The sequence below is a fragment of the Pleurodeles waltl genome, chromosome 5 (assembly GCF_031143425.1).
Source record: "Pleurodeles waltl isolate 20211129_DDA chromosome 5, aPleWal1.hap1.20221129, whole genome shotgun sequence".
Lineage (NCBI taxonomy): Eukaryota > Metazoa > Chordata > Amphibia > Caudata > Salamandridae > Pleurodeles > Pleurodeles waltl.
Genome location: NC_090444.1, coordinates 14,978,512 through 15,004,646, shown reverse-complemented (window position 1 = coordinate 15,004,646; position 26,135 = coordinate 14,978,512). Strand labels below are relative to the sequence as shown.

The 26,135-nt window shown below is 48.3% G+C and overlaps 1 protein-coding gene across 6 annotated transcripts in view; it reads left to right on the top strand.

Moving 5' to 3' along the window:
* Window positions 1-26,135, top strand: part of LOC138295275 (uncharacterized) — a 304,183-nt gene that overhangs the window by 59,968 nt on the left and 218,080 nt on the right. For 5 of the 6 annotated variants that reach the window (XM_069233470.1, XM_069233467.1, XM_069233469.1 and 2 more), the window contains 2 exons: window positions 4,207-4,377; window positions 18,071-18,241. In XM_069233470.1, the coding sequence (XP_069089571.1) occupies window positions 4,207-4,377; window positions 18,071-18,241 (342 nt within the window). The remainder of the gene's footprint in view (window positions 1-4,206; window positions 4,378-18,070; window positions 18,242-26,135) is intronic. The other variant, XM_069233468.1, reaches the window with a different exon arrangement.

The following is a 26,135-nucleotide window of genomic DNA, read 5'->3' as shown; positions in this document are numbered from 1 at the left end:
CTTCAACTCTGGGGAGGTTGTTGTATTTGAATAGTAGTACATGTTTAGGTTTATATAGAATAAGTTCAGTGTCAGCACATTAGATATTTCATGACTCAGATCTTTAGCACTTCTTGAAGTTGTTCCACTTAAAGTTAGTTGTTCTTCAACCATTTACAGAGCACATCCATTTACTTACAAAATTAACATATAAATCTTAAATAGTGCTGTACAAGGCCCATGGTTTTTTAAAGTTCATTCATATGTTCAAAAATGTCTTATTGACCAAACTCTGAATCTAGTGGCCAGAATGTTACACTTCAGAGTGTCTCTGGAAACTGCTGGATGTGAATGCCATCGGACTGGCATGCAGACAAAATCGGAAAGCTCCATGTGGTTTTTAGAATGATGTTAAATGTTTAGATCATGCCTGCTGCACTAATTGATTATACAGGCATGAAATACCTAAAGAGGTGATGCATACACCATTTTCAAGGGCATACTGCATATTGATTAAATTAGCTAGAGAGCAGTCTACATCTTTACATCTTTAAATCTCTCAAATCTACACACATTCTTATTCCAGTTCCAGGTTTTCTTGCAATCACCATAGTAGCCAACCATTTAAAGTTTTCCCTAAATTATCTCCCCATTTTATGCAAACTAGTAACCTCTAGTTAAAAAGTGTCTTGCATATATATAGTACACTCCTAACTTATGTACTTCACATCAACATTTCACTTCTACAAAACAAGTCCTTTACCTTTTACTATAACACTTGCACCAGGCAAGCCGGTGTTAACAGCATACAACAAATCTAATGATTAACCTTCCTCTCAAAATACAATTTCTCTTTTGATAATCCTCACATTTCTAACCTGACTCTCAAAAATGAGCATCTGGTACAATATTGAATTCTGACACTTAAGTTACACATTCCTGAGTGTTCCTTCCCACCATGTTTCAGGGTCCAAACCTATTGGCACCTTTATAAATATATTCCATCAATTGTAAGGATATTTATGCATTGATGATGTTTTTCCCTTGTTCCTTTACCTCTAAGCTGCTGTGGCCCACAATATACTTCATGTTTCCTTTCACCAATATTCTGAACCACCTCCTTTCTCCTCCTTTTCCCATACCTTTGGACTTTCATGCACAACATTCCTTCCCAGAATTACTCCATCTGTTATGAATAAATGAAAATAATTTGTTACAGATTTTGTAATTTTTTTTTCAAGATTAGATTTTTCGCAGACTGCTATTTCTTCTGCTGCAGGGGGTACCTGATATATGTTATTAACCTAAGAAAATGTATTTTATTGGAATCTCTCTAATTAGTATCATATCAGAAAACACGGTCTGAAAAAAGTCTCTCTCTACTCAAGTTTCCTTTCCTCTGCAACCCCCTCCTTGCCTAGTCCTGCCATGTTTACCTGACACGTATCCTTTTACTTCTCCCAGTCACTTGTGGGGTTCCCCAGGAAGTGTAAGAAAACCTGGAGGGGGAGAGAATAGTGCTTAATTTGAGCTGGTGATTGCTAGTGGGGCCCATCTGCACTTATATTTGGCCACTAGGACTTATTTTTCCTCATCAAACTTTGACCCAGAACAAGAGAGAGAAAAACACTAAAGGGTGACAGAAGGAGGAAGCAAAAGACAGGAAAAAAGTGACAAAGGGAGAAAACAGGAATGAAAAAATAACGTGAAGGTGTGAGCTTGAAGGGCAGGGAGTGTCTGGTGAGAGATTAGATGCTTGAGGGGGAACAAGACTATGCAGCCTTTGTGCAGTTTCTGAGTAAAAGTTTGGGCCCTAGTGGTTATTAGTTTACAGATTAAGCACTGGATGAGAAAGGTTGAATGACGTCCTTATAGTAGCATAGCCAGGGTGTCATGGGCCTAGTGCAATGATGAGAAACAGGCCCCTGGCTGCTATTTGAATGATGAAATACAGCAATAGTCAGGGTTCAGTAGGGCCCCCAGGTCTCTGAGCCCCGGTACCATTGCCCCTGCTGCTCCAACGGAAACTACACCCCTGTGTCCTTGGTGTGTCACAGTATGCTGTATTCAGTTCACTCCCTTATGCCTAACAGGCGAAAACCTATGTTTCTTTGAATGTGCACCCTGCACTGCAGAGCCTGGTTCCTGGACACCCCACCCAAAAAAACAACTTGTGACACAAGGCATTTTGAAAATAAGTGCAGTGACTGGTATGTATACAGAGTGCCAGCATACATCTTCCCTCCCTCTTAAAAACAAGGGCGTAAAAGAGGTGGAAGAAATGCCCCTTCAGCCCCTGCGGCACAGGGGGACCCCCGAGGCTTAGAGGGCCACCCAGACCTTCAAAGGGGGTCACTCCACCTTACAATCTATCTGCACTGTGAAGTCAACAAAAAGGGTGGCCTAAACCACAAGGATTTTATGCCCAAACCAAGGTCTCTTTTATTGGGAAAGAGCCACTGCACCGCAGCAAAACTGTGATTGGTGGAAGAGGTCACATGACCAGGAAGCAGGCCATACAGCCAACGATTGTGGGAATAAAAAGGACACTTGTACCAACCTTGAAGCAGTTCTTCAAGCACTCCCAAGTAATGTATGCCCAAACGTAAGCTTTCTTTGCAAGGAGAAGCCTCTTATAAGCATAGTCACCCTCTCTTTATATACGCACAATGGGCTCCATTCATAAACAAAGTTGAAAACATCTGGGCACAGAATTCTGCCTTCCCTTGGATGTGACTTTTCAGCTTTCTGGGATTCACAAAGGTTTCCAAGTATACTCATGGGAAGGTCATGTGAATTTTCCATTGAGGTCTTATTCCATCTTTATGGGGATCTCCATAGCAGACAGCTCTGCAGAGGGGAAAAAGAATGATGTGTATAAATCCATTTTTTAAATGTTTTTTTCTTCTTTGTGGAAAAATATTTTTCCCTAAGGAGAAAGCTCTTCTTTTACACGTTCAGCAAATCTGTGGGTGATCCATTCCCCTTCTCACCCTAGAATTGGAGTTACACCTGCCCTGTGCTGGAGTACAATTAGGACACACTCCAGGGTAGACAAGGGCCAGAGAACATTTTGAGAATGCTTACGAAGGTCCATCTTTATGGGCATTTGTAAACTTCCAAGGCAACCTACACCTTGGAAGACCCACTTCCCATCTCTTGCATGGGCTTTACGAGTGAGAGTTCCCTGCAGCCACAATGGAGGTCTCTTCCTTCGTAAATGTGAATTCCTGGTAGACGTAAATAAGGTACCTTTTATGTTTACGACTACATCTAGCTTTGTGAATAGGATAAATGTTTACTGCCTTGAAGGAATTTCTCCAGGACTGTTCCCCATACTTTTGAATGTGAATCTAACCAGCTATTTATGTTTTAATAATTACCATTGACTATCAACATTCTTTCACTCTGAAAATAAAAATAAACTTTATCTTCCCTCTGAAGGTTGTACTGATAAAATAACAAGTTTAAACACTCACACTCTGTGTTGTCAGAATTTGTCTTAGAGTAAGAGAGAGAAAGGCAGCAGAGGGAGAAAGAAGGAAGATGAGAAACATATTCTCAGGAATGATAAAATAACCTACAAGAGGGACACAAGGAGGCAGGAGGCGAAGGGATGAGATGGAATCAAAAGTAGGCAGATATCATTTTCAGGAGCCCTGGCGTGTGGCAGTGATTAGAGTGCCCTTCTCTGTGACCATGGTTGTATTCATCCATTGTGCTGACTTCCTGACTAACAAACTTCTTCACAAACTTTGAGGATCCCAAATCTAAGCTGGAGGCCCAGACAAAAGAACAGTACCTCTAGGGAGCAGATCCTGATGTGGTGAAAACACACTAGGACAGGGCGCTGCCTTCCAACCACACTCAACAAGTCATCTAAACTAGAACTTCTGCCCTCAGTTTTCCAATCACTGGAGCAGCCAGTGTCTGTAGATGTTCCAGCTTTCTTCCTTGTCCATTTGAAAATTTGTTATAAAAGGTGATCATGTGTTTCAAACGTGTCAACAAAAAAGCATGCATCGATAATTAAGAAGATTAGGAGATGGTAAAAATGATTTGGCAATAGTTCTGGTCGACATTACTCTTTGAGAGCTGTGCATTGGCACAGGGAGAGTCTTGACCATGTAGGTTGGTTTCAGTAGGAAGTGAGGGTTGGTGAAAATAAACACTTGCTGTGATGTGTCTCTCTAACTTGTGCTTCACTGATCTGTCTGTTTCCTGCAGCCTGTGGAGATGCTCGCTTACAGGTGACTGCTGTGCAGACCTCTCCACCCTCCTTAAAGCAAATAGTTCTCTAACAGACTTGATCCTGGATGGGAACACTCTGGGGGACTCTGGAGTCAGACTGCTGTGTGAAGGACTGAAGCATCCAGGCTGCACCTTACAGAAGCTGGAGTGAGTGCCTTCTGTTTTATACCTCTTCCTATGTGCATCTGGTATGTCACGCCCCACGCCTTGCTTCCATTCCCCACCAGGTAGGGCCTTCGTGCAGAGTAATGTCTCTGCTGGTTCTGGAGTACACTGTGTTTGTATGTGAAAGGTAACGTGTTATGCTGGGTATTGTGTACTGAGCCTCGAACTGCGATGTGCCTGCTTGCGTGATGAGCGGCTTGTGTGATGAGCCTGCATGCCTGATGAGCCTGCTTGTGTGAGGAGCCTCCTTGTGTGATGAGCCTACTTGCGTGATGAGCCTGCATGTGGTGAGCCTGTTTGTGTGATGAGCCTACATGCATGATGAGCCTGCATGCATGATGAGCCTGCATGCATGATGAGACTGCTTGCCTGACGAGCCTGTTTGTGTGGTGAGCCTGTTTGTGTGATGAGCCTACATGCATGATGAGCCTGCATGCGTGATGAGCTTGCTTGCCTGATGAGCCTGCTTATGTGAGGAGCCTGCTTGCTCAGTGAGCCTGCTTGCATGATGAGCCTGCTTGTGTGGTGAGCCTGTTTGTATGATGAGCCTACATGCATGATGAACTTACTTGCCTGTTGAGCCTCCATGTATGAGGAGCCTACTTGTGTGATGAGCCTGCTTGCATGATAAGCCTTCATTTGTGATGAGCCTGCATGCGTAACGAGCCTGCTTGTGTGATGAACCTGCATGCGTGAGGTGCCTGCGTGCGTGATGAGCCTGCATGCGTAATGAGCCTGCTTGTGTGATGAACCTGCATGCGTGAGGTGCCTGCGTGTGTAATGAGCCAGCGTGTGTGATGAGCCTGATTGTGTGATGAGCCTGATTGTGTGATGAGCCTGCTTGTGTGATAAGCCTGCATGCATAATGAGCCTGCTTGCATGGTGAGCATGCATGTGTGGTGAGCCTAGATGTGTGGTAAGCCTGCTTGTGTGAGGAGCCTGCTAGTGTGTGTGGAGCCTCCTTGTGTCAGGAGCCTACATGCGTGAGGAGCCTGCATGCATGAGGTGCCTGCATGCATGATGAGCCTTCATGTGTGATGAGCCTGCTTACGGGGTGAGTCTGCATGTGTGATGAGCCTGCTTGTCTGGTCAATCTGCTTTTGTGCTGAGCCTTTTTGTGTGCTGAGCCTGCTTGTGTGATGAGCCTGCATGCATGAGGAGCCTGCTTGTGTGATGAGCCTGCATGAATGATGAGCCTGCATGCGTGGTGAGCCCCGTTGAGTGATGAGCCTGCTTGCCTCATAAGTTTGCTTGTGTGATGAGCCTGCATGCATGGTGAGCCTGCTTGTGTGAGGAGCCAGCATGTGTGCTGAGCCTGCTTGTATGATGATCCTGCTTGCATGATGAGCCTGCATGCGTGAGGTGCCCGAATGCTTGAGGTGCCTGTAGGTGTGATGAGCCTGCTTTTGTGATGAGCCTGCATGCTTGATGAGCCTGCTTGCGTGATGATCCTGCATGTGTGATGGGCCTGCTTGCATGCTGGGCCTGCTGGCGTGATGAATCTACATGCTTGATAAGCCTGCTTGTTTGATGAACCTGAATGCATGAGATGCAAGCATGCGTAATGAGCCTGCATGCAAGATGATCCTGCATGCGTCTTGTGCCTGCACGCTTGAAGTGCCTGCAGGGATGATGAGCCTGCATGCATGATGAGCCTGCTTGTGTGATGAGCCTGCATGCGTGAGGTGCCTGCACGCTTGAGGTACCTGCAGGCATGATGAGCCTGCTTGCGTGATGAGCCTGCATGCGTGATGAGCCTGCTTGCGTGATGAGTCTGCCTGCATGCGTGATGAGCCTGCATGTGTGATGAATCTGCTTTGTGATGAGCCTACTTGAGTGGTGAGCCTGCATGTGTGGTGAGCCTGCTTGCGTGATGAGCCTGCATGTGTGAGGAGCCTGCATGCGTGAGGAGCCTGAATGCGTGGTGATGAGTCTCAGTGTGTGATGAGCCAGCTTCCAGGGTGAGTCTGCATGTGTGATGAGCCTGGTTGCCTGGTGATCCAGCTTGTGTGATGAGCCTGTTTGAATGATGAACCTGCTTGCGTGTGAGCTTGCATGTGTGCTGAGCCTGCTTGTGTGTGATAAGCCTGCTTGCGAGGTGAGCCTGCTTGCGTGATGAGCCTGCTTGCGTGATGAGCCTGCATGTGTGATGAGCCTGCATGTGTTGTGATGAGCCTGCATGCGTTATGAGTTAGCTTGCATGATGAACCTGCTTGCGTAGTGAGCCTGCATGTGTGCTGAGCCTGCTCGTGTGTGATGAGCCTGCATGTGTGATGAGCCTGCATGAGTGGTGATGTTTCTGCATGCATGATGAGCTAGCTTGCTTGATGAACCTGCTTGCGTGGTTAGCCTGCATGTGTGCTGTGCCTGCTTGTGTGTGATGAGCCTGCTTTCGTGATGAGCCTGCATGTGTGATGAGCCTGCATGTGTAGTGATGTTTTTGCTTGCGTGATGAGCCTGCATGTGTGATGAGCCTGCTTGCGAGGTGGGCCTGCATGCGTGGTGAGCCTGCATGCGTGATGAGTCTGCATGTGTGGTGATGTTTCTGCATGTGTGATGAGCCTGCTTGCGTGAGGAGCCTGCATGCGTGATGATGAGTCTGCTTACTGGATGAGCCTGCTTGTGTGATGAACCTGCTTGCATGAGGAGCCTGCTTGCATGGTTCGCCTGCATGTGTGCTGAGCCTGTTTGTGTGAGGAGCCTGCATACTTGATGAGCCTGCATGCATGGTGATGAGACTGCTTGCCTGATGAGCCCGCTTGCGTGAGGAGCCTGCATACTTGATGAGCCCGCTTGCGGGGTGACACATGCAATGCGGATGTATCGGTAAGTGTTCCATAAGAACTGAACAGTCTGTAATACATTTAAACCCCTGCTGGAGCATATAACATCTGCCTGGTCACTGCTGGACCTAGAATAAAGACAAAAGTCCTTTACACACCCGTGTGGTGGGTCTGCTCCACCCCCTCCTGATTCTGTCAGCAAATGGTGCAGGGACTGCCATCCTTGGAGTGACCCTGTGGTCTCTGTTCTCCATGGTTAAAAACCACCCTCAGTGAGAGGCCTCTTCAGTGAGAGCTCTCTTCCTTGAGAGGCCTCTTCAGTGAAAGTCCTCTTCAGTGAGAGGAGTCATCAGTGACATCCTTCTTCAGTGAGAGCCCTCTTCAGTGAGGTCTCTTCAGTGAGAGACCACTTCAGTGAGAGACCACTTCAGTGAGAGGAGTCATCAGTGACAGCCATCTTCAGTGAGAGCCCTCTTCTGAGATCCCTCTTAAGTGAGAGACGTTTTCAGTGGGAGCCCTCTTCAATGAGAGCCCTCTTCAGTAAAAACCCTCTTCAGTGAGAGACCTGGGAGACCTCTTCAGTGAGAGCCCTCTTCAGTGAGAGCCTTCTTCAATGAGATGCCTCTTCAGTGAAAACCCTCTTCAGTGAGAGCCCTCTTCAGTGAGAGGAGTCATCAGTGAGAACTCTCTTCATCAAGAGCCCTCTTCTGAGAGTCCCCCTAAGTGAGAGTCCTCTTAAGTGAGGGGTGTTTTCAGTGGGAGCCATCTTCAGTGAGAGGTCTCTTCAGTGAGAGACCTCTTCAGTTGCAGCCCCCTTCAATGAGAGCCAACTTCTTAGGGCCCTTTTCTGAGTGTCCTCTTCAGTGAGAGCCTTCTTCAGTGGGAGTCCTCTTCTGAGTGTCCTTTTCTGAGTGTGCTCTTAAGTGAGAGTCCTCTTCTGTGGAAGTCCTCTTTAGTGAGAGCCCTGGTAGTCCTCTTCAATGAGAACCCTCTTCAGTTAGAGGCTCATCAGTGAGAGCCTTCTTCAGTGAGCAGAGTCATTAGTGAGAGCCCTCTTCAGCGAGAAGAGTCTTCAGTGAGAGGCTCTTCAGAGAGAGGCCTCTACGTCGAGATCCCTCTTTAGTGGGAGCCATGAGATACCCATTCAGTGAGAGCCATCTTCTGTGAGAGGTCTCTTCAGTGAGAGCCCTCTTCACTGAGAGGCCTCTTCAATGAGAACATTCTTCAGTGAGAGTCCCCTTCAGTGAGAGGCCTCTTCAGTAAGAGTGGTCATCAGTGAGACATTCTTCAGTGACAGCCCTCTTCAGTGAGAGCCCTGTTCAGACAGTGCCCCCTTCATTGATAGGCCTTTTCAGTAAGAGGCCTCGTCAGTGAGACGAGTGATCAGTGAAAGTCCTCTTTAGAGAGAGTCTCTTTAATAAGAGCACTCTTCAGTGAGAGCCATTTTCAGTGACAGCCCTAGTCAGTGAGAGCCTTCTTCATTGAGAACCCTCTAAAGTGAGAGGCCTCCTCGGTGAGAGGCCTTCTCCAATGATCCCTCTTCAGTGAGCCCTCTTCAGTGATATGCTTCTTCAGTGATCCCACCCTCTTCAGTGGGTGTCCCCTTTGGGAGTCCCCTTCAGTGAGCAGCTCCTTCAGTGAGAGCATTCTTCAGTGAAAGCCTTCTTCAATGATCCTTCTTCAGTGAGAGGCCTCTTCGTTGAGAGCCCTCTTCAGTGAAATCCTTCCTCAGTGAGAGGCCTTTTCAGTGAGAGCCCTCTTCAATGAGGGGCCTTTTCAGTGAGAACCCTCTTCAGTGAGTCCTCTTCAGTGCAAGGCCCCTTCTGAGAGCCCTCTTCCTTGAGGCCTCCTCAGTGAGCTCTCTTCAGTAAGAGCCCTCTCAAGTGACAGCCTTTTTCAGTGAGAGTCCTCTGCAGTGAGGGATATCATCAGTCAGCTCACTCCTTAGTGAGAGACTCTTCACTGAGAGCCCTCTTCAGTGAGTTCACTCTTCACTGAGAGCCCTTTTGAGTGAGAGGACTCTTCAGTGAGAGCCCTCTTTAATGAAAGGCCTCCTTAGTGAGAGGCCTCTTCAGTGATATCCCTTTTTAGTGAGAGCCCTCTTCAGTGAGAGCCCTCTTTAGCAAGAGGCTCTTCAGTGAGAGTCCTCTTCAGTGAGATCTCTCTTTAGTGAGAGCACTCTTCACTGAGAGCCCTCTTCAATGAGAGGACTCTCCAATGAGAGGCCTCATCAGCAAGAACCCTCTTCAGTGAGAACCCTCTTCAGTGAGAGGCCTCTTCTGTGAGAGCCCTCTTTAGTGAGAGCCCTCTTTAGTGAGAGGCCTCTTCAGTGATAGCCCTCTTCAGTGAGAGGAGTCATCAGTGAGAGCCCTCTTCAGTGAGAGACCTCTTAATTTACAGCCCTCTTCGGTGGGAGGCCTCTTCAATGAGAGGCCTCGTAGTGAGTGCCCTCTTCAGTTAGAGCCCTCTTTAGTGAGAGGCCTCTTCAGTGATAGCCCTCTACAGTGAGAGGAGTCATCAGTGAGAGCCCTCTTCAGTGAGAGACCTCTTCATTTACATTTACAGCCCACTTCGGTGAGAGGCCTCTTCAATGAGAGGCCTTTTCAGTGACAGCCCTCTTCAGTGAGAGCCCTCTTTAGTGAAGGAAGTCATCAGTGAGAGCTCTCTTCAGTGAGAGCCCTCTCCAGTTAGAGGCCTCTTCAGTGACAGTCTTCTTCAGTGAGAGGCCTTTTCAGTGAGAGTCCTCTTCAGAGAGAGCCCTTTTCAATGAGAGGAGCCATCAGTGAGAGCCAACTTTAGTGAGAGGCTCATCAGTGAGAGGCTTTATCAGTGAGAGGGCTCTTCAGTGAGAGGCCTCTTCAGTGGGAGGCCTCTTCAGTGGGAGCCCTCTGCAGTGACCCCTCTTCAGTGGGAGGACTATTCAGTGAGAGCCCTTTTCAGTGAGGCACCCCTTCAGTGAGAGCCCTCTTGAGTGAGAGCCCTCTTGAGTGAGAGGCCTCTTCAGTGTGAGCCCTTTTCAGTGAGAGGCCCCTTCAGTTAGAGCCCTCTGCAGTGAGACCCCTCTTCAGTGAGAGATCTCTTTAGTAAGAGATCTCTTTAGTGAGAGCCCTCTTCAGTGAGAGGTCTCTTCAGTGAGAGGCTTTATCAGTGAGAGGGCTCTTCAGTGAGAGCCCTCTTCAGTGAGAGCACGCTTCAGTGAGACTTGTCTTCAGTAAGAGCCCTCAACAGTTATAGCCCTCTTCCTTGAGAGCTCTCTTCAATGACAGCTCTCTTCAGGGAGAGGCCTCTTCAGTAAGAGCCCTCTTCAGTAACAAGCCTCTTTATTGAGAGGGCTGTTCAGGGAGGGCCCTCTTTAGTGTAAATCCTTTCCAGTGATATCCTCTTCAGTGAGAAGCCTCTTCAATGAGAGCCATTTACAGTGGGAGGCGTCTTCAGTGGGAGCCCTGTGAAGAAGGGACTCTTTTTGCATGGCTAGCCCCCACTTTTTGCCTGGACAATGACCTGGTTTCGAACTGTAAGTGCTCTGGGTCCCTGCCAAACAGGTTCCTGGAGCCAGATCTCTTTCCCAAAAACTGTTCTATATATTGCCACCTTTGTAATTCCCTAGTAAATGGCACCCCTGGTACCTAGAGCACGGGTTCTAAAGAGGACCCCCAGAGCTGCAGCACCAATTGTGCCACTCTGAGAGGTCCCACACCATCTTCATGCAGACTGCCAATGCAAGTGCATGACAAGGTCTATTTAAAAGTTGCAAACTCGACATGGCACCCACCAAGCGTGCCCTGTCCACTAACACTGCCTGCACTATAGGTAACCCACCCCTCTGGAAAGCCTTACAGCCCTAAGGCAGGGTGCACTATAATGCATGTGAGGGCATATGTTTGCATGATCATGCCCCTAATGTGTCTTTTCAAAACCTCAAGACATAGTTAGTGTACAGGGAAGCCATAGCAAATATATGTGCTGTACACTGGTCATTATGGGTTCCCCAGCTACATGATGGTCTCTCTGAATACTGGGTTGTTTAGTATCAAACAACTCAGAATAATAAATCCGCATTTATGTCAGCGGTGAATGTATTATACCATGTACACAGAGGGCACCTAGGGGTGACCCCTGCAAAAACCTAACAGCCCTGGCGTGATTGCTGACTGGTCTCAACCAGCCTGCCACCACCAGAAACAGATCTGGACTCCTGGGGTGAGGGCCGTTTGCTCTCAAGAGCCAGAACCCAAATCCTTTCAAGGGTGGAGGTGTTACACCTCCTTCCCCCAGGCAGGCACCTGGGCCCAGAGGTCAGCTTCAAAAGCTTTACCACCTCTGAAATCTGACTCTGCTGCTAGCAGCAGATGGCCTCTGAATGGAGCGGGAAAACCTGCAGGAAAGCGTAGCCAGAGTGGGAGGAGTGACCACCCCCAGCCTGCACCACCCCTGAGGTGTGGAATACGAGGTGACCACTCCATTTCATTTTCCCCATCTTGGATGGCAGGAACATAGCCTATGCGGATTAGGATGCAACCTCTCCTCACAGGAAGTGGTCCATAGTGAGTGTAGCCACCCTAAGGTACATGGCCCATCGGCCACTACTAGGACTCCCCTTAACGCCCACTAAATGCAGTATTTAGTGCCCATCCCTAGAACTGCGGATCACATTCAATGGACACAAGAAGACCAGCGACAAAGGAGACCCAAAGCTCGAGAACAGAAGTCCTGGTGCAAGAAGAAAAAGGCACCAAACTCTGCCTGTTGCACCCAGGACTCGACAATCACCACTGAGGGGTCAACTGCATATTGGACTGACCCTAAGAAACCCTAGAGGACCTCCAACCTTTTGAAATTCACCAAAGAATATCCCTCAGAGTGAAGGCATCACTCACTGCACCCGACAGGCAAGAAACCAGAGAAGTCCAGTTAACTGATCGGCCACTGACCAATGAACCGGACCTAGCAGCCTGACCAAATTCCACCAGATGGACCTGGAGACAAGCCCTGCCAGTGTGCCAAATTTGGTGGCACTGCGACCTCCAGTGGCTGAGACGTGCCATAGTCTGTGGTACTGGACCCCCAATGTTGAACACCCAGAAGAAAAGTCCACTCCAGACTCTCAGAGGATCAGAAGCAAGCTCCAGTCGAGGGACTTCAGGGCACCCAAGAACCACCCGCTAGAGTGCCTCCTCTGACCTGCAATCCACCCTCAAAGTGTCCTGCACTTGTCTCCAAGGACCCTATGGCACACAACCCTTGGCTGACCTATCTGCACTGCACCTGTCCTCTCTGTCCCCTGCATCAGGAAACCAGCTGTGCTCTGGGAGTTCCTAGCCTTTTGCGACCTCTAAACTCCAAGTGAACCCACTGGACTTACCTTTAAGTCCACCTGTGCAGTGTGTTTCGAAGTGGTCCCCTTCTCCGTTCTGCACCAGCTCCAAGACTTTCAGCAGCAGCTCCTGCTAGAGCCGGGACCGCCCGAACTTCAATAGCTGGCCCACAGGACATCTCAACGATCTCGACCTGAAAACAGAAGGTGACACTTGTGACAGCATTGCCTGTTTTTTTATGCATTTTAAAAGTTTTCCCCATTGATTCCTATGGTGCGTAATTACATACAAAAAGACTATTTTTGCTAAACTTTAAAAAAATTATAACTTAAAAAGTACTTACCCTGTTTTGATGATCTTGGTCTTATAAATTATATAGAAATCTGAAGTATTTTTGTAAATAAAAAGTAAAAGGCCCCTTCTGAGAGCCCTCTACAGTGAGAGCCCTCTTCAGGTAGCCTTCTTGAGGGATATGCTTCTTCAGTGATCCCACCCTCTTCAGTGAGAGTCCCCTTTGGGAATCCCCTGAGAGCCCTCTTGAGTGACAGCCCTCTTCAGTGACAACCCTCTTCAGTGAGATGCGTTTTCAATGAACTCCTAAATAAATAAATAGGAACTCTTAAAACCAGTAGAGTGTTTGGGATCTCCGGGCCCAAGCTAAGGGATACAAATAGGCCCTCATTTACTAAAGGTTTACACTCACGTGAAGCAGCACAGCACAAAGGAGAGCGCAATCTTACTATTAAAGGCCACTTACACCGCTCTACAATTCATCGCAACGTATGATCACCAGCTCATATCTTAGTTTATGAGGGTCAAAGTTTGCACTGATGTAAAAAACAGAGCATAATATTTTTCATTATTTTAAAATGTAATAGAGAGACCAGTTCTGCCCCAGTCAATATTACAGGAACGGTTCTGCAGCACAATCAATACTCTTATTCTATGTGTCATAGCAACTATAAGAAAGAAACTATCATCCAGTGGCCACCTCTTCTTACCAGAGCACTTTACTCTGTTCTGCCACTCATCTCATGACAACAGAAGAGAATGACTGGCCTTAAGATGGCGCCACCTTTGAGAATGTACCTCCTCTGTCTCACTGTGTATCCACAGCAAAGCCACTCATCTCATGACAACAGAAGAGAATGACCGGCCTTAAGATCGCGCCACCTTTGAAAATGTACCTCCTCTGTCTCACTGTGTATCCACAGCAAAGCCACTCATCTCATGACAACAGAAGAGAATGACCGGCCTTAAGATGGTGCCATCTTTGGAAATGTATCTCCTCCGTCTCATTGTGTATCCACAGCAAAGCCACTCATCTCATGACAACAGAAGAGAATGACCGGCCTTAAGATGGTGCCACCTTTGACAATGTATCTCCGCCGTCTCATTGTGTATCCACAGACATGAAGCAGAGCCACTCAGTCTCATGTTTGTCCTGGTGCAGATTCTGTTTGTTTAATTCATTGTTATACAAACAGCAAAAATTGTGTGAATGGATTTGTTTTTTTTTTTGCAACAGTTCGGCCTTTTCTATGAATTGGCTCCAGATATGGCCCCTTCAGGAAAGGTTATAATTTGCACACATCTGTTTACTTGTGTATTTTGAACAAATGTCAAACTTTTTTGATCTCTCACACAAATTCAGAAGAATTCTTAGAAAACTGTCAATTGTAATTTTCCAGGAAATCTCCCCTCCCTTGATAAATGTATAAATATGGGGGTTCCCTCTCCCCATTACCACCCTGCAGAGGCACTACTTGGCCCTGATTGGAGTAACATTATGAGTGCGCCCAAGGTGGAAGCCAAGCCCAAGAGGTATGTGAGTACCCACAGACATGTGAGTAATTCTGCAGTGAGGTCCTGCCTGGAGGGTCAACGAGCCCAGCCTTAGCTGTAAATGTGTGAATGAAGAACTTCTATCCTGCGGGTGTCATTTCCGTGCTTGCAGTTTCCATCTGAGTTTCCCCTTGGATAAGTGTAAGGATATGCCTCCTTGGCATGGTTACCCCCTGACATTTTGCTTTTGCTGATGCCAAGTTATGATTTGAAAGTGTGCTGGGATCCTGCTAACCAGGCCCCAGCACCAGTGTTCTTTCCCTAACCTGTACCTTTGTCTCCACAATTGGCACACCCTGGCATCCAGGTAAGTCCCTTGTAACTGGTACCCCTGGTACCAAGGGCCCTGATGTCAGGGAAGGACTCTAAGGGCTGCAGCATGTCTTATGCCACCCTGGGGACCCCTCACTCAGCACATGCACACTGCCTCACAGCTTGTGTGTGCTGGTGGGGAGAAAGTGACTAAGTCGACATGGCACTCCCCTCAGAGTGCCATGCCAACCTCACACTGCCTGTGTCATAGATAAGTCACCCCTATAGCAAGCCTTACAGCCCTAAGGCAGGGTGCACTATACCACAGGTGAGGGCATATGTGCATGAGCACTATGCCCCTACAGTGTCTAATCAAAACCTTAGACATTGTAAGTGCAGGGCAGCCATAAAGAGTATATGGTCTGGGAGTTTAAAATACACCCAGAGGGCATCTTAGAGATGCCCCCGGAATACCACTCTGACTCCTAGTGCTATGCTGACCAATTTCTGCCAGCCTGCCACAACCAGAGGAGTTGCTGGCCACATGGGGAGAGTGCCTTTGTCACTCTGTGGCCAGGAACAAAGCCTATACTGGGTGGAGATGCTTCTCACCTCCCCCTGCAGGAACTGTAACACTTGGCTCATGCCTTTTGTTACAGCACCCCAGGGCATCCCAGCTAGTGGAGATGCCTGCCTTTCCGGCCACTGCCCCCACTTTTGGCGGCAAGGCTGAAGGAGATAATGAGAAAAACAAGGAGGAGTCACCCACCAGTCAGGATGGCCCCTAAGGTGTCCTGAGCTGAGGTGACCCCTGCCTTTAGAAATCCTCCATCTTGAGATTGGAGGATTCCCCCAAAAGGATTAGGGATGTGCCCCCCTCCCCTCAGGGAGGAGGCACAAAGAGGGTGTAGCCACCCTCCAGGACAGTAGCCATTGGCTACTGCCCCCAGACCTAAACACACCCCTAAATTGAGTATTTTGGGGCACCCAAGAACCCAGGAAATCAGATTCCTGCAACCTGAAACAAAAAGAAGGACTGCTGACCTGAAAGCCCTGCAGAGACGATGGAGACGACAACTGCTTTGGCCCCAGCCCTACCGGCCTGTCTCCTGACTCGAAGAAAACTGCAACAGTGATGCATCCGACAGGGACCAGCGACCTCTGAAGCCTCAGAGGACTGCCCTGAACGAAAGGACCAAGAAACTCTTGTGAGCAGCGGCTCTGCTCAACGACAGAAACAACTTTTGCAACTTTCTTGCAACTTCTAAAGACTTCACTCTTCCCGCCGGAAGCGTGAGACTTCACCCTCTGCACCTGACGCCCCCGGCTCGCGCTCCAGAGAACCAACACCACAGGGAGGACTCCCAGGCGATTGTGACCTCGTGAGTAGCCCGAGACGACCCCCCTGAGCCCCAACAACGATGCATGCAGAGAGAATCCAGAGGCTCCCCCTGACCGCGACTGCCTGTAACAAGGAACTTGACGCCTGGACCAAGCACTGCACCCACAGCCCCCAGGACCAGAAGGAACCGAACCTCAGTGCAGGAGTGACCCTCAGGCAACCCTCTGCCTTGCCCAGTCAGTGGCTGACTCGAGTAGCCCCCCAGTGCCCTGCCTGCACTGCCAGGGTGACCCCTGGGTCCCTCCATTGAATCCTATACAAAACCCGACGCCTGCTTGGCACGCTGCACCCGGCCGTCCCTGTGCCGCTGAGGGTGTGTTTTGTGTGCCTACTTGTGTCCCCCAGTGCTCTACAAAACCCCCCCGGTCTGCCCCGAGGGCGCGGGTACTTACCTGCTGGCAGACTGGAACCAGAGCACCCCTGTTCTTCATAGGCGCCTATGTGTTTTGGGCACCCCTTTGACCTCTGCACCTGACTGGCCCTGAGCTGCTGGTGTGGTAACTTTGGGGGTTGCCTTGAATCCCCAACGGTGGGCTGCCTATGCCCAGGTACTTAGACTTGTAAGTGTCTTACTTACCTGACAAACTAACCATTACTTACCTCCCCCAGGAACTGTTGATTTTTGCAGTGTCCACTTTTAAAATAGCTTATTGCCATTTTTTACTAAAACTGTGTATGCTATTGCTGTAATTCAAAGTTCCTAACTTACCTGTGTGAAGTACCTTGCATTTTATGTATTTACTTCAAATCTTGAACTTGTGGTTCTAAAAATAAATTAAGAAAATATATTTTTTCTATATAAAACCTATTGGCCTGGAGTTAAGTCTTTGAGTGTGTGTTCCTCATTTATTGCCTGTGTGTGTACAACAAATGCTTAACACTACCCTCTGATAAGCCTACTGCTCAACCACACTACCACAAAATAGAGCATTAGAATTATCTACTTTTGCCACTATCTTACCTCTAAGGGGAACCCTTAGACTCTGTGCACACTATCTCTTACTTTGAGATAGTATATACAGAGCCAACTTCCTACAATAAGCTTGTATTTAAGGACCTGATTTCACATCAGGAGCAAATGTGTCTTTGAGATTTTTACTTGTGAGCCTTTGATAAGTTTAAAGGACATCCCCACAATCCTTGGTGTTGGAGCGGGGAGTGGGTTAAAGTTACACCCCCTCCAACCTCCTGCTTTGTCCTTTTTTACTGGATCCCCTGGTGGGGGGAATCAGACATGACCTTCCTTTGTCCGGGGGGAGGGGGGTGGGGTTGGGTTAAGTGACATGGGAACCATTCTCCAGCAGATGGGTACAAGAACATTTAAGTCAAAGGTGTCATGCCTTGCCCAGTAGAAGTTATGGGTTCATTGGGAAGTGTTCTCTCCTAATCATAGATCTCCACATTTTTGGCCTTTTCCGGTGGTAGCTTGCACAGAACATATTTCAAACCATTGGCCCCTTGTACTTGCAGAAGCCTTTCTTCAGTACAGGTATGAGGGCTTCTTGTTTGGGAGCTGCTGTGAAGAATTGAAGGCATTGGGGGTTTCTGCGTGATTTTGTTTCAGGGTATCATTACCCAACACACCTCTGCTCCAAGGCTTTTTTTCTTCGGTGGCGACTAGGGCTGTGGTGGGATTCATGAACGTAGAGGGCTGTGCCTCAGAGGGGACTTGATAGAGGCTGTGTGTCAGTGAGCTCTGTTTGCACAGAGGCTCACGGTACTTTTGAATATACCATGGGGTAGGAACTGCCAATGCTACCAGCCGGTTCCTGACTATGCCAAGAAAGCTGCACCATGTGCAGTATGTAGGGCTCCATGTTGCTTTTTACACCACATGACTACTTTTCAAGCCCAGGATCTCAGTATTGTGCCGTGATCATGCACAGTGTTCCAGTTGTGCAGTTACCTACGCCAGGGATGTTACCTAATTCAGTGACAGACTCGCCAATCTAGAGCTCAGGCTTTATTTCTGGCTTCCGGGGAATGAGGGGATGGTTTTTGGGGGATTCTCGATGAGAAATTGTAGCCCCTTTATTAGACGTTCACATTCTATGTCTGTCTGTCCTTGTCTCCTGCAGTCTGACCGGCTGTTCCCTGACCTCTTCATCCTGTGAAGATCTCGCCTCTGTTCTCAGTACCAACCAGTCCCTGACGGTGTTGACCCTGTCCGATAATGATCTGGGCGACACTGGAGTGGCACGGATATTGGAAGGACTGAAGCATCCAGCCTGTGTAATGCACACCTTAATGTAAGTATACCCTTGACTACACCTTAGCCTGTTGTAGGAAAGTCCCTCTTTTTGCCATGGTTACCCCCTTTTTCTGCCTGATGTCAGTGGGCTTGACTGTGCGCACTGGGATCCTGCTAATCAGGACCCCAGTAGTTATGCTCTCTCCTCTAAATGTGGTTGTTACATACTGGTAACCCAGTATTTCACCCACAATTGGTATACTGGTGCCCCCTTATAATTCTCTAGTATATGATACTTAGGTACCCAGGGGATTTAGATTCCAGGGGATCCCTATGGGCTGCACCATTTTTTTTGCCACCTATAGGGAGTCCATGCAAAGTGTTTGCAGGACTGCCATTGCAGCCTGCATGAAAAGGTGCATGCACCCTTTCACTGCCATTTGCACTGCACCAGATCACTTATAAGTCACCCCTTTAGCAGGCCCTTCAGCCCTGAGGGCAGGCTCCAAAGTACCTGTGTGTGAGGGCACCTCTGCACTAGCAGAGGTGCTCCCACGAACTCTAGGACCATTTTCACGGACTTCGTGAGTGCGGGGATGATATTTTACACGTGTACTGGACATAGGTCACTACCTATGTCCAGTTACATAATGCTAACTCCGAACATGGGCATGTTTGGTATCAAACATGTGGGAATCATACCCCAAGGGTTTTTGCATGCATTGGCTGTATGATCCCATGCAGTCTGGGGGCTTCTTAGAGGACCCCCAGTACTGCCATTTCAACCTACTGAGGTTTTCCAGGCAGCCCCAGCTGCTGCCAAATCACATACAGGTTTCTGCCCTCCTGTTGCTTGAGCAGCTCAAGCCCAGGAAGGCAGAACAAAGGATTTACTTTGGAAGAAGGGTGTTACACCCTCTCCTTTTGGAAATTGGTCTTACAGGCACATGTGGTGCCCTCCTTGCATAATCCAGTCTACACCGGTTCAGAGACCCCTAGTCCCTGCTCTGGCGCAAAACTGGACAAAGGAAAGGGGAGTGACCACTCCCCTGTCCATCACCACCCCAAGGGTGGTGCTCAGAGCTCCTCCAGAGGGTCCCTGGGTTTTGCCATCTTGGAATCAAGGCTGGCAGGGAACTCTGGGAGCCTCTGAGTGGCCAGTGTCAGCAGGTGACGTCAGAGCCCTCCCCTGATAGGTGCTTACCTGGTTAGCTGACTAATCCCCCTTTTAGGGCTATTTAGGGTCTCTCCTTTGGGTGGTTCTTCGCATTCGGATTGCAAGACTCCAGCAGGAATCCTATGCATCCTCCACTTCAACTTCTCTCCGAAGAAACTGCATCTGGACCCTCCAGGAACTCTACAAACTGCAACAAAGAAGCAAGACGCCTTCTGCAACATTGTACCTTCTGCTCTTTCCAGCAACTGTTTCCTGGTCGTGCATCCTCTGAAGACAGCCGGTCTTCAGACTGCTCCAGAAGAGCGAAGGAATCTCCCTTGGGGTGAAGGAGTCACTCCCCTTCTTCTGCAGGCACCTACTGCAACGACAACCGGCTGCGTGGATCCCCTCTTCTGCTGAGCTGTGTGTATCCTGCATCACGGGTGGTGAACTGAAGTGGTCCAGATGGTCCTGATGTCCTACTTTCCAACTTTGGTGGAGGTAAGAGCTCGACTCCCCACGCAAGACATAACTCAGTGCACCGCATATTTTGCAGTTGCCAAGGCTTGTTGGTATCCTGCCACGAAGTTCTTCATGCCCTGAGGTCTGGCCCTCAGCACTCTATCTTGCGATGCACAACTTCCTGAGTGGTTCTCCAGCAGCGTGGGAGCCTTTGTCATTGTGCTGTGTGAGCCTCTTTTGCACCTTCCTTGTCCCCATGTTGTGGGACTCCGGTGCACGCTGCCTAGTCTTCTGTAGGCTCTTTGAGTTGCTGAGCGCCCCATTCGGCACCCCCTCCTGGTAGAGTCCCGCTGGTCCTCGGCAGCGCCATTTTCTGCTAACCGCAAGCTTTGCGTGTGCCTAGGCTTGTTGTCAGAATCCAGCGACATAAACCAGACTGCAATCCTCCATCCGGCATGGGACATCACTTTCACCAACCAGGAACCTGACTCTGTCTTCTTTGGTGCAATACTGATTGTTCTTCTTCACCTGTGGTTCTTTTTTTGCACCTTCATCCGGGTTAGCAGGAGCTCCTGTTCTCCATGGACTCTTCTGTGGTTCTTGGACTTGGTCCCCTTCTTCCACAGGTCTTCAGGTCCAGGAATCCACTGTTGGCGTCTTGCAGTCTCTTCTGGTTCTTGCATAATCTTCTTTCATTTGTCTGTGTGTGTTCTGGGAAAGTTACTGTGTTATACTCATGCTTTCCTGGGCACTGGGGTGGGTTCCAGTACTTACCTTTGGAGTTTACTAGCACTCCCAGTGACCCTCTACACACTGCACTTGCCTAGGTGGGAAACCGACTTTAATATTCTACTTTCTTGGTATATAGTTTGTGTTCCTCCTAGGCCCATTTGTAACTATTGTGATTTTCACTAATTGCACTGTTTTCTAACTGTTTTTGCACCTATTTTTGCATACTAGTGTATATAATTTGTGTATTACTTACCTCCTAAGGGAGTATAGCCTCTATGGTATTTTTGGCATTTGTGTCACTGAAATAAAGTACCTTTATTTTTGTAACACTGAGTATTTTCTTTCATGTGTGTGAGTAATGAGTGACTACAGTGGTAATGCATGAGCTATGCATGTCTCCTAGATAAGCCTTGGATGCTTATCCACAGCTCCCTCTAGAGAGCCTGGCTTCTAGACACTGCCTACATTTCACTAATAAGGGATAACTGGACCTGGTATAAGGTGTAGGTACCTTAGGTACCCACTACAAACCAGGCCAGCCTCCTACATTGGTGGTGCAGCGGTGGGATAAGTACTTGCACTTGCCTTATCATTTTGTCACCTGGTGCTTTCCACAGGAAAGACTACTCTATACCTAGAGCTATACAATATACCTTGTATAGGGTTCTAGCTTCTTATCTTCCTTTCTGGGAGACTAAAGGTTAGGTAGGTTAGGTAACCCTACACCACCCTAACACACACACACCATGTCTACAGCTGGACCTAGCTCTGAGGTCATAGGCGCTCCCTATGAGGGCATGACCTTCAAGGAATTGAAGGGGCTTTGTTCAGACAGGAAGTTAGATGTGGGAAGAATCCCAATAAGAACTACCTTTTGAACCTCCTTCTTCAGGATGACCAGAAGCATGCTGGTAGCCAGGAGGAGGACGATTCTGCACCCAGTGAATTAGAGAATAATCTTCTAAATTCAGGGGAGGGTTCTTCCAAAGATCTGGTACCCAGTAGACCCACAGGTGTAGCTGGTAGTGGGAGGGGAAAGCCATATAGGTAGGGTTTCCTTTACACCCAGAAGACAAGTAGCTAGGGTCTCAAAGAATAGGGAAAGATCTACCTCTGCCCATTCCCATATCACCTCAGTGTCTGAGGGATCCCACTGCACAACTCCAGGCGATGACTCCATAGATAGGGAGCTCAGAAAACTAAGATTGGAGGAGGCCAGGCTGAGGCTTCAGCAGCAACAGCTAACCCTAGATAGGGAGGCCTTGGCAGTGGAAAGGGAAAGGCAGGGGTTGGGGTTAGCACCCCATGGTGACAGCAGCAGCAGTTCCAGGGATTATAGAGTCAGGGAGGACTCCATAGATTCCAGAAACCTCAACAAAATTGTCCCCTCATACAAGGTGGGGGATGATATCTACAAGTGGTTTGCTGCACTTGAGAGGGCCTGTAAAGTTCAGAGGGTCCCTCAAAGGCAGTGGGCTGCTATTCTTTGGTTGTCCTTCTCTGACAAGGGGAGGGATAGACTGCTCTTTGTCAGAGAAGAGGATGCAGACAACTACATCATTTTAAAAACAGCTCTTTTAGAAGGTTTTGGTCTCACCACTGAGTGTAGGAAAGTACCATCTTGCCTGGCATGTTACCCCCATATTTCACTGTATATATGTTGTTTTAGTTGTATGTGTCACTGGGACCCTGCCAGCCAGGGCCCCAGTGCTCATAAGTGTGCCCTGTATGTGTTACCTGTGTGATGACTAACTGTCTCACTGAGGCTCTGCTAACCAGAACCTCAGTGGTTATGCTCTCTCATTTTCTTTCCAAATTGTCACTAACAGGCTAGTGACCAATTTCACCAATTTACATTGGCATACTGGAACACCCTTATAATTCCCTACTATATGGTACTGAGGTACCCAGGGTATTGGGGCTCCAGGAGATCCCTATGGGCTGCAGCAATTATTTTGCCACCCATAGGGAGCTCTGACAATTCTTACACAGGCCTGCCCTTGCAGCCTGAGTGAAATAACGTCCACGTTATTTCACAGCCATTTACCACTGCACTTAAGTAACTTATAAGTCACCTATATGTCTAACCTTTACCTGGTAAAGGTTGGGTGCTAAGTTACTTAGTGTGTGGGCACCCTGGCACTAGCCAAGGTGCCCCCACATTGTTCAGGGCAAATTCCCCGGACTTTGTGAGTGCGGGGACACCATTACACGCGTGCACTATACATATGTCACGACATATGTATAGCGTCTCAATGGTAACTCCGAACATGGCCATGTAACATGTCTATGATCATGGAATTGTCACCCCAATGCCATCCTGGCATTGGGGAGACAGTTCCATGATCCCCTGAGTCTCTAGCACAGACCCGGGTACTGCCAAACTACCTTTCCCGGGGTTTCACTGCAGCTGCTGCTGCCAACCCCTCAGACAGGTTTCTGCCCTCCTGGGGTCCAGCCAGGCTTGGCCCAGGAAGGCAGAACAAAGGACTTCCTCGGAGAGAGGGTGTTACAACCTCTCCCTTTGGAAAAAGGTGTTAGGGCTGGGGAGGAGTAGCCTCCCCCAGCCTCTGGAAATGCTTTCATGGGCACAGATGGTGCCCATTTCTGCATAAGCTAGTCTACACCGGTTCAGGGATCCCCCAGCCCTGCTCTGGCGCGAAACTGGACAAAGGAAAGGGGAGTGACCACTCCCCTGACCTGCACCTCCCCTGGGAGGTGCCCAGAGCTCCTCCAGTGTGCTCCAGACCTCTGCCATCTTGGAAACAGAGGTGCTGCTGGCACTTCTGTGCTCTTTGGGGAACTTAGGTGCACTTTGCACCCACTTTTCAGGGTCTTGGGCTATTTTTCTAACCCTCACTGTTTTCTTACAGTCCCAGCGACCCTCTACAAGGTCACATAGGTTTGGGGTCCATTCGTGGTTCACATTCCACTTCTAGAGTATATGGTTTGTGTTGCCCCTATCCCTATGTGCCCCCATTGCATTCTATTGTGACTATACATTGTTTGCACTGTTTTCTATTGCTATGACTGCATATTTTGGTATTGTGTACATACATCTTGTGTATATTTGCTATCCTCATACTGAGGGTACTCACTGAGATACTTTGGCATATTGTCATAAAAATAAAGTACCTTTATTTTTAGTATATCTGTGTATTGTGTTTTCTTATGATATTGTGCATATGACACTAGTGGTACTGTAGGAGCTTCACTCGTCTCCTAGTTCAGCCTAAGCTGCTCTGCTAAGCTACCTTTCCTATCAGCCTAAGCTGCTAGACACCCCTCTACACTAATAAGGGATACCTGGGCCTGGTGCAAGGTGAAAGTACCCCTTGGTACCCACTACAAGCCAGTCCAGCCTCCTACACTGAGCAATATAGAATTAAGTTCAGGGAGACCAGAAAAGAGGCTTCATGGGATTGGGTTGACTTTGTGGACTGCTCTGTTAAAGCTTTAGAAGGCTGGTTACATGGCAGCAAAGTGTCAGACTATGAGAGATTGTACAATCTGTTGTTGAGAGAGCATATGTTAAATAACTGTGTCTGACTTGTTGAACCAGTCCTTTGTAGACTCAGATCTGACCCCTCCCCAAGAATTGGGAAGGAAGGCAGACAAATGGGTCAGAACAGGGGTGAGCAGAAAAGGTCATACAGGAGGTGACAAGGACAAGAAGAAGGATGGTAAGTCACATGACAAAGATAAAAAAAGAGTCTTCATTAGGCCCACAAAACACTTCTGGGGGTGGGTCTAAATCCTCTTCACACAACCATCAGAATAAAAAGCCTTGGTGCTATACTTGTAAAAAATAAAGGCCATAGGGCAGGAGACAGCTCTTGTCCTAAGAAGAGCACCAAACGTCCCACCACCACAACCCCCACTGCTTCAACTAGTACCCCTAGCAATAGCAGTGATGGTGGGAAAAATAACACTACAAATAGTCAATCCAAGAGTGTAGCAAGGCTCACTCTGGGAAGTCAAGTGGGGTTGATTTAGTTAGGGAAACCACTGAGGCTGTTTTAGTAACTAATGGTGTCATTGACCTTGCCACCCTTGTTGCTTGTCCCCTTAATATGGATAAGTACAAGCAACAACCCCTAATAAATGGTGTTCAGGTTGAGGCCCACAGGGACACAGGTGCCAGTGTCACAATGGTGACTGAAAAACTGGTGGCCACTGAGCAACACCTACTTGGTCATCAGTATCAAGTGACTGGCCCCCATAACAACACTGTAAACCACCCCATGGCTATTGTTGATCTCAACTGGGGGGCTGTTACGTGTCCTAAAAAAGTTTTGGTATCCACAAACCTACCTGTAGAGTGTCTACTAGGGAACAACTTGGGGACTTCAGCTTGGGCTGAAGTGGAGTTGGAGGCCCATGCAGCCATGCTGGGCATTCCTGGGCATATCTTTGCTTTGACGAGGGCAACTTGGATCCTGAAAATACGGACAAGAGCTTCCCAAAAGCAGGGGTAGAAAGGGTAAAAAGTTATCCACTATCCCTCCCTCCACTGACGATTCCCCCTTTGAGGATTAGTCAACTCCCTGGACAGAACCTACACCTGAAGTACTTCAAGCTCATACAGCTGAACTCTTAGGTGCAGGGGGGTCTGCCAGGGACGAGTTAAGTGTGGCACAGCAAACCTGCCCCACACTTGATGGTTTGAGATGGGAAACTGTCAAAGAAGAGGCAGGAGATATAAGTGGCACCCACAGGGTGTACTGGGAGAACACTCTTGTATTCTGAGGCAAGGGACCCAAAAGCTGGTGCCACCAGGAGACTGGTCATTCCCTTGCAATACAGAGAATTTTTGTTTTCCTTGGCACAAGATATTCCCCTTGCTGGACATCTGGGGCAAAGTAAGACCTGGGACAGATTGGTCCCTCACTTCCACTTGCCTCACATGTCTGAAGATACTAAGGAGTTTTGTCGCTTCTGTGCCACTTGTCAAGCCAGTGGCAAGACAGGTGGCACTCCAAAGGCCCCCTTAATCTCACTGCTAGTGGTTGGGGTACCCTTTGAAAGGGTTTGGGCTGACATTGTTGGCCCCCCTTGACCCTCCCACAGCTTCTGGAAACATATTCATTCTGGTGGTGGTGGACCATGCCACCAGGTATCCAGAAACCATAACTCTTAGGACCACTACAGAACCTACAGTGGCCAAAGCCCTACTGGGAATCTTTTCCAGGGTGGATTTCCCAAATGAGGTTGTATCAGACAGGGGTAGCAACTTCATGTATGCATACTTAAAAACAATGTGGAAAGAGTGTGGTGTAACTTATAAATTTACTCTACCTTACCATCCCCAAATAGGTTGGTTGAGCATTTTAACAAAACACTCAAAGGCATGATTATGGGACTCTGAAAAACTCAAGATGGGATGAAATGATCTGTTACCATGCCTCCTTTTTGCCTACAGGGTGGTACCCCAAAAAGGAGTGGGCTACAGCCCCTTTGAATTCCTCTTTGGTCACCTCGTTAGGGGTCCATTAGCTCTTGTGAAGGAGGGGTGGGAAGAACCCTTGAAGCCCCTTAAACAAGATATAGTGGATTATGTGTTTGGCCTAAGATCCAGAACGGCTGAGTAAATGAAAAAAGG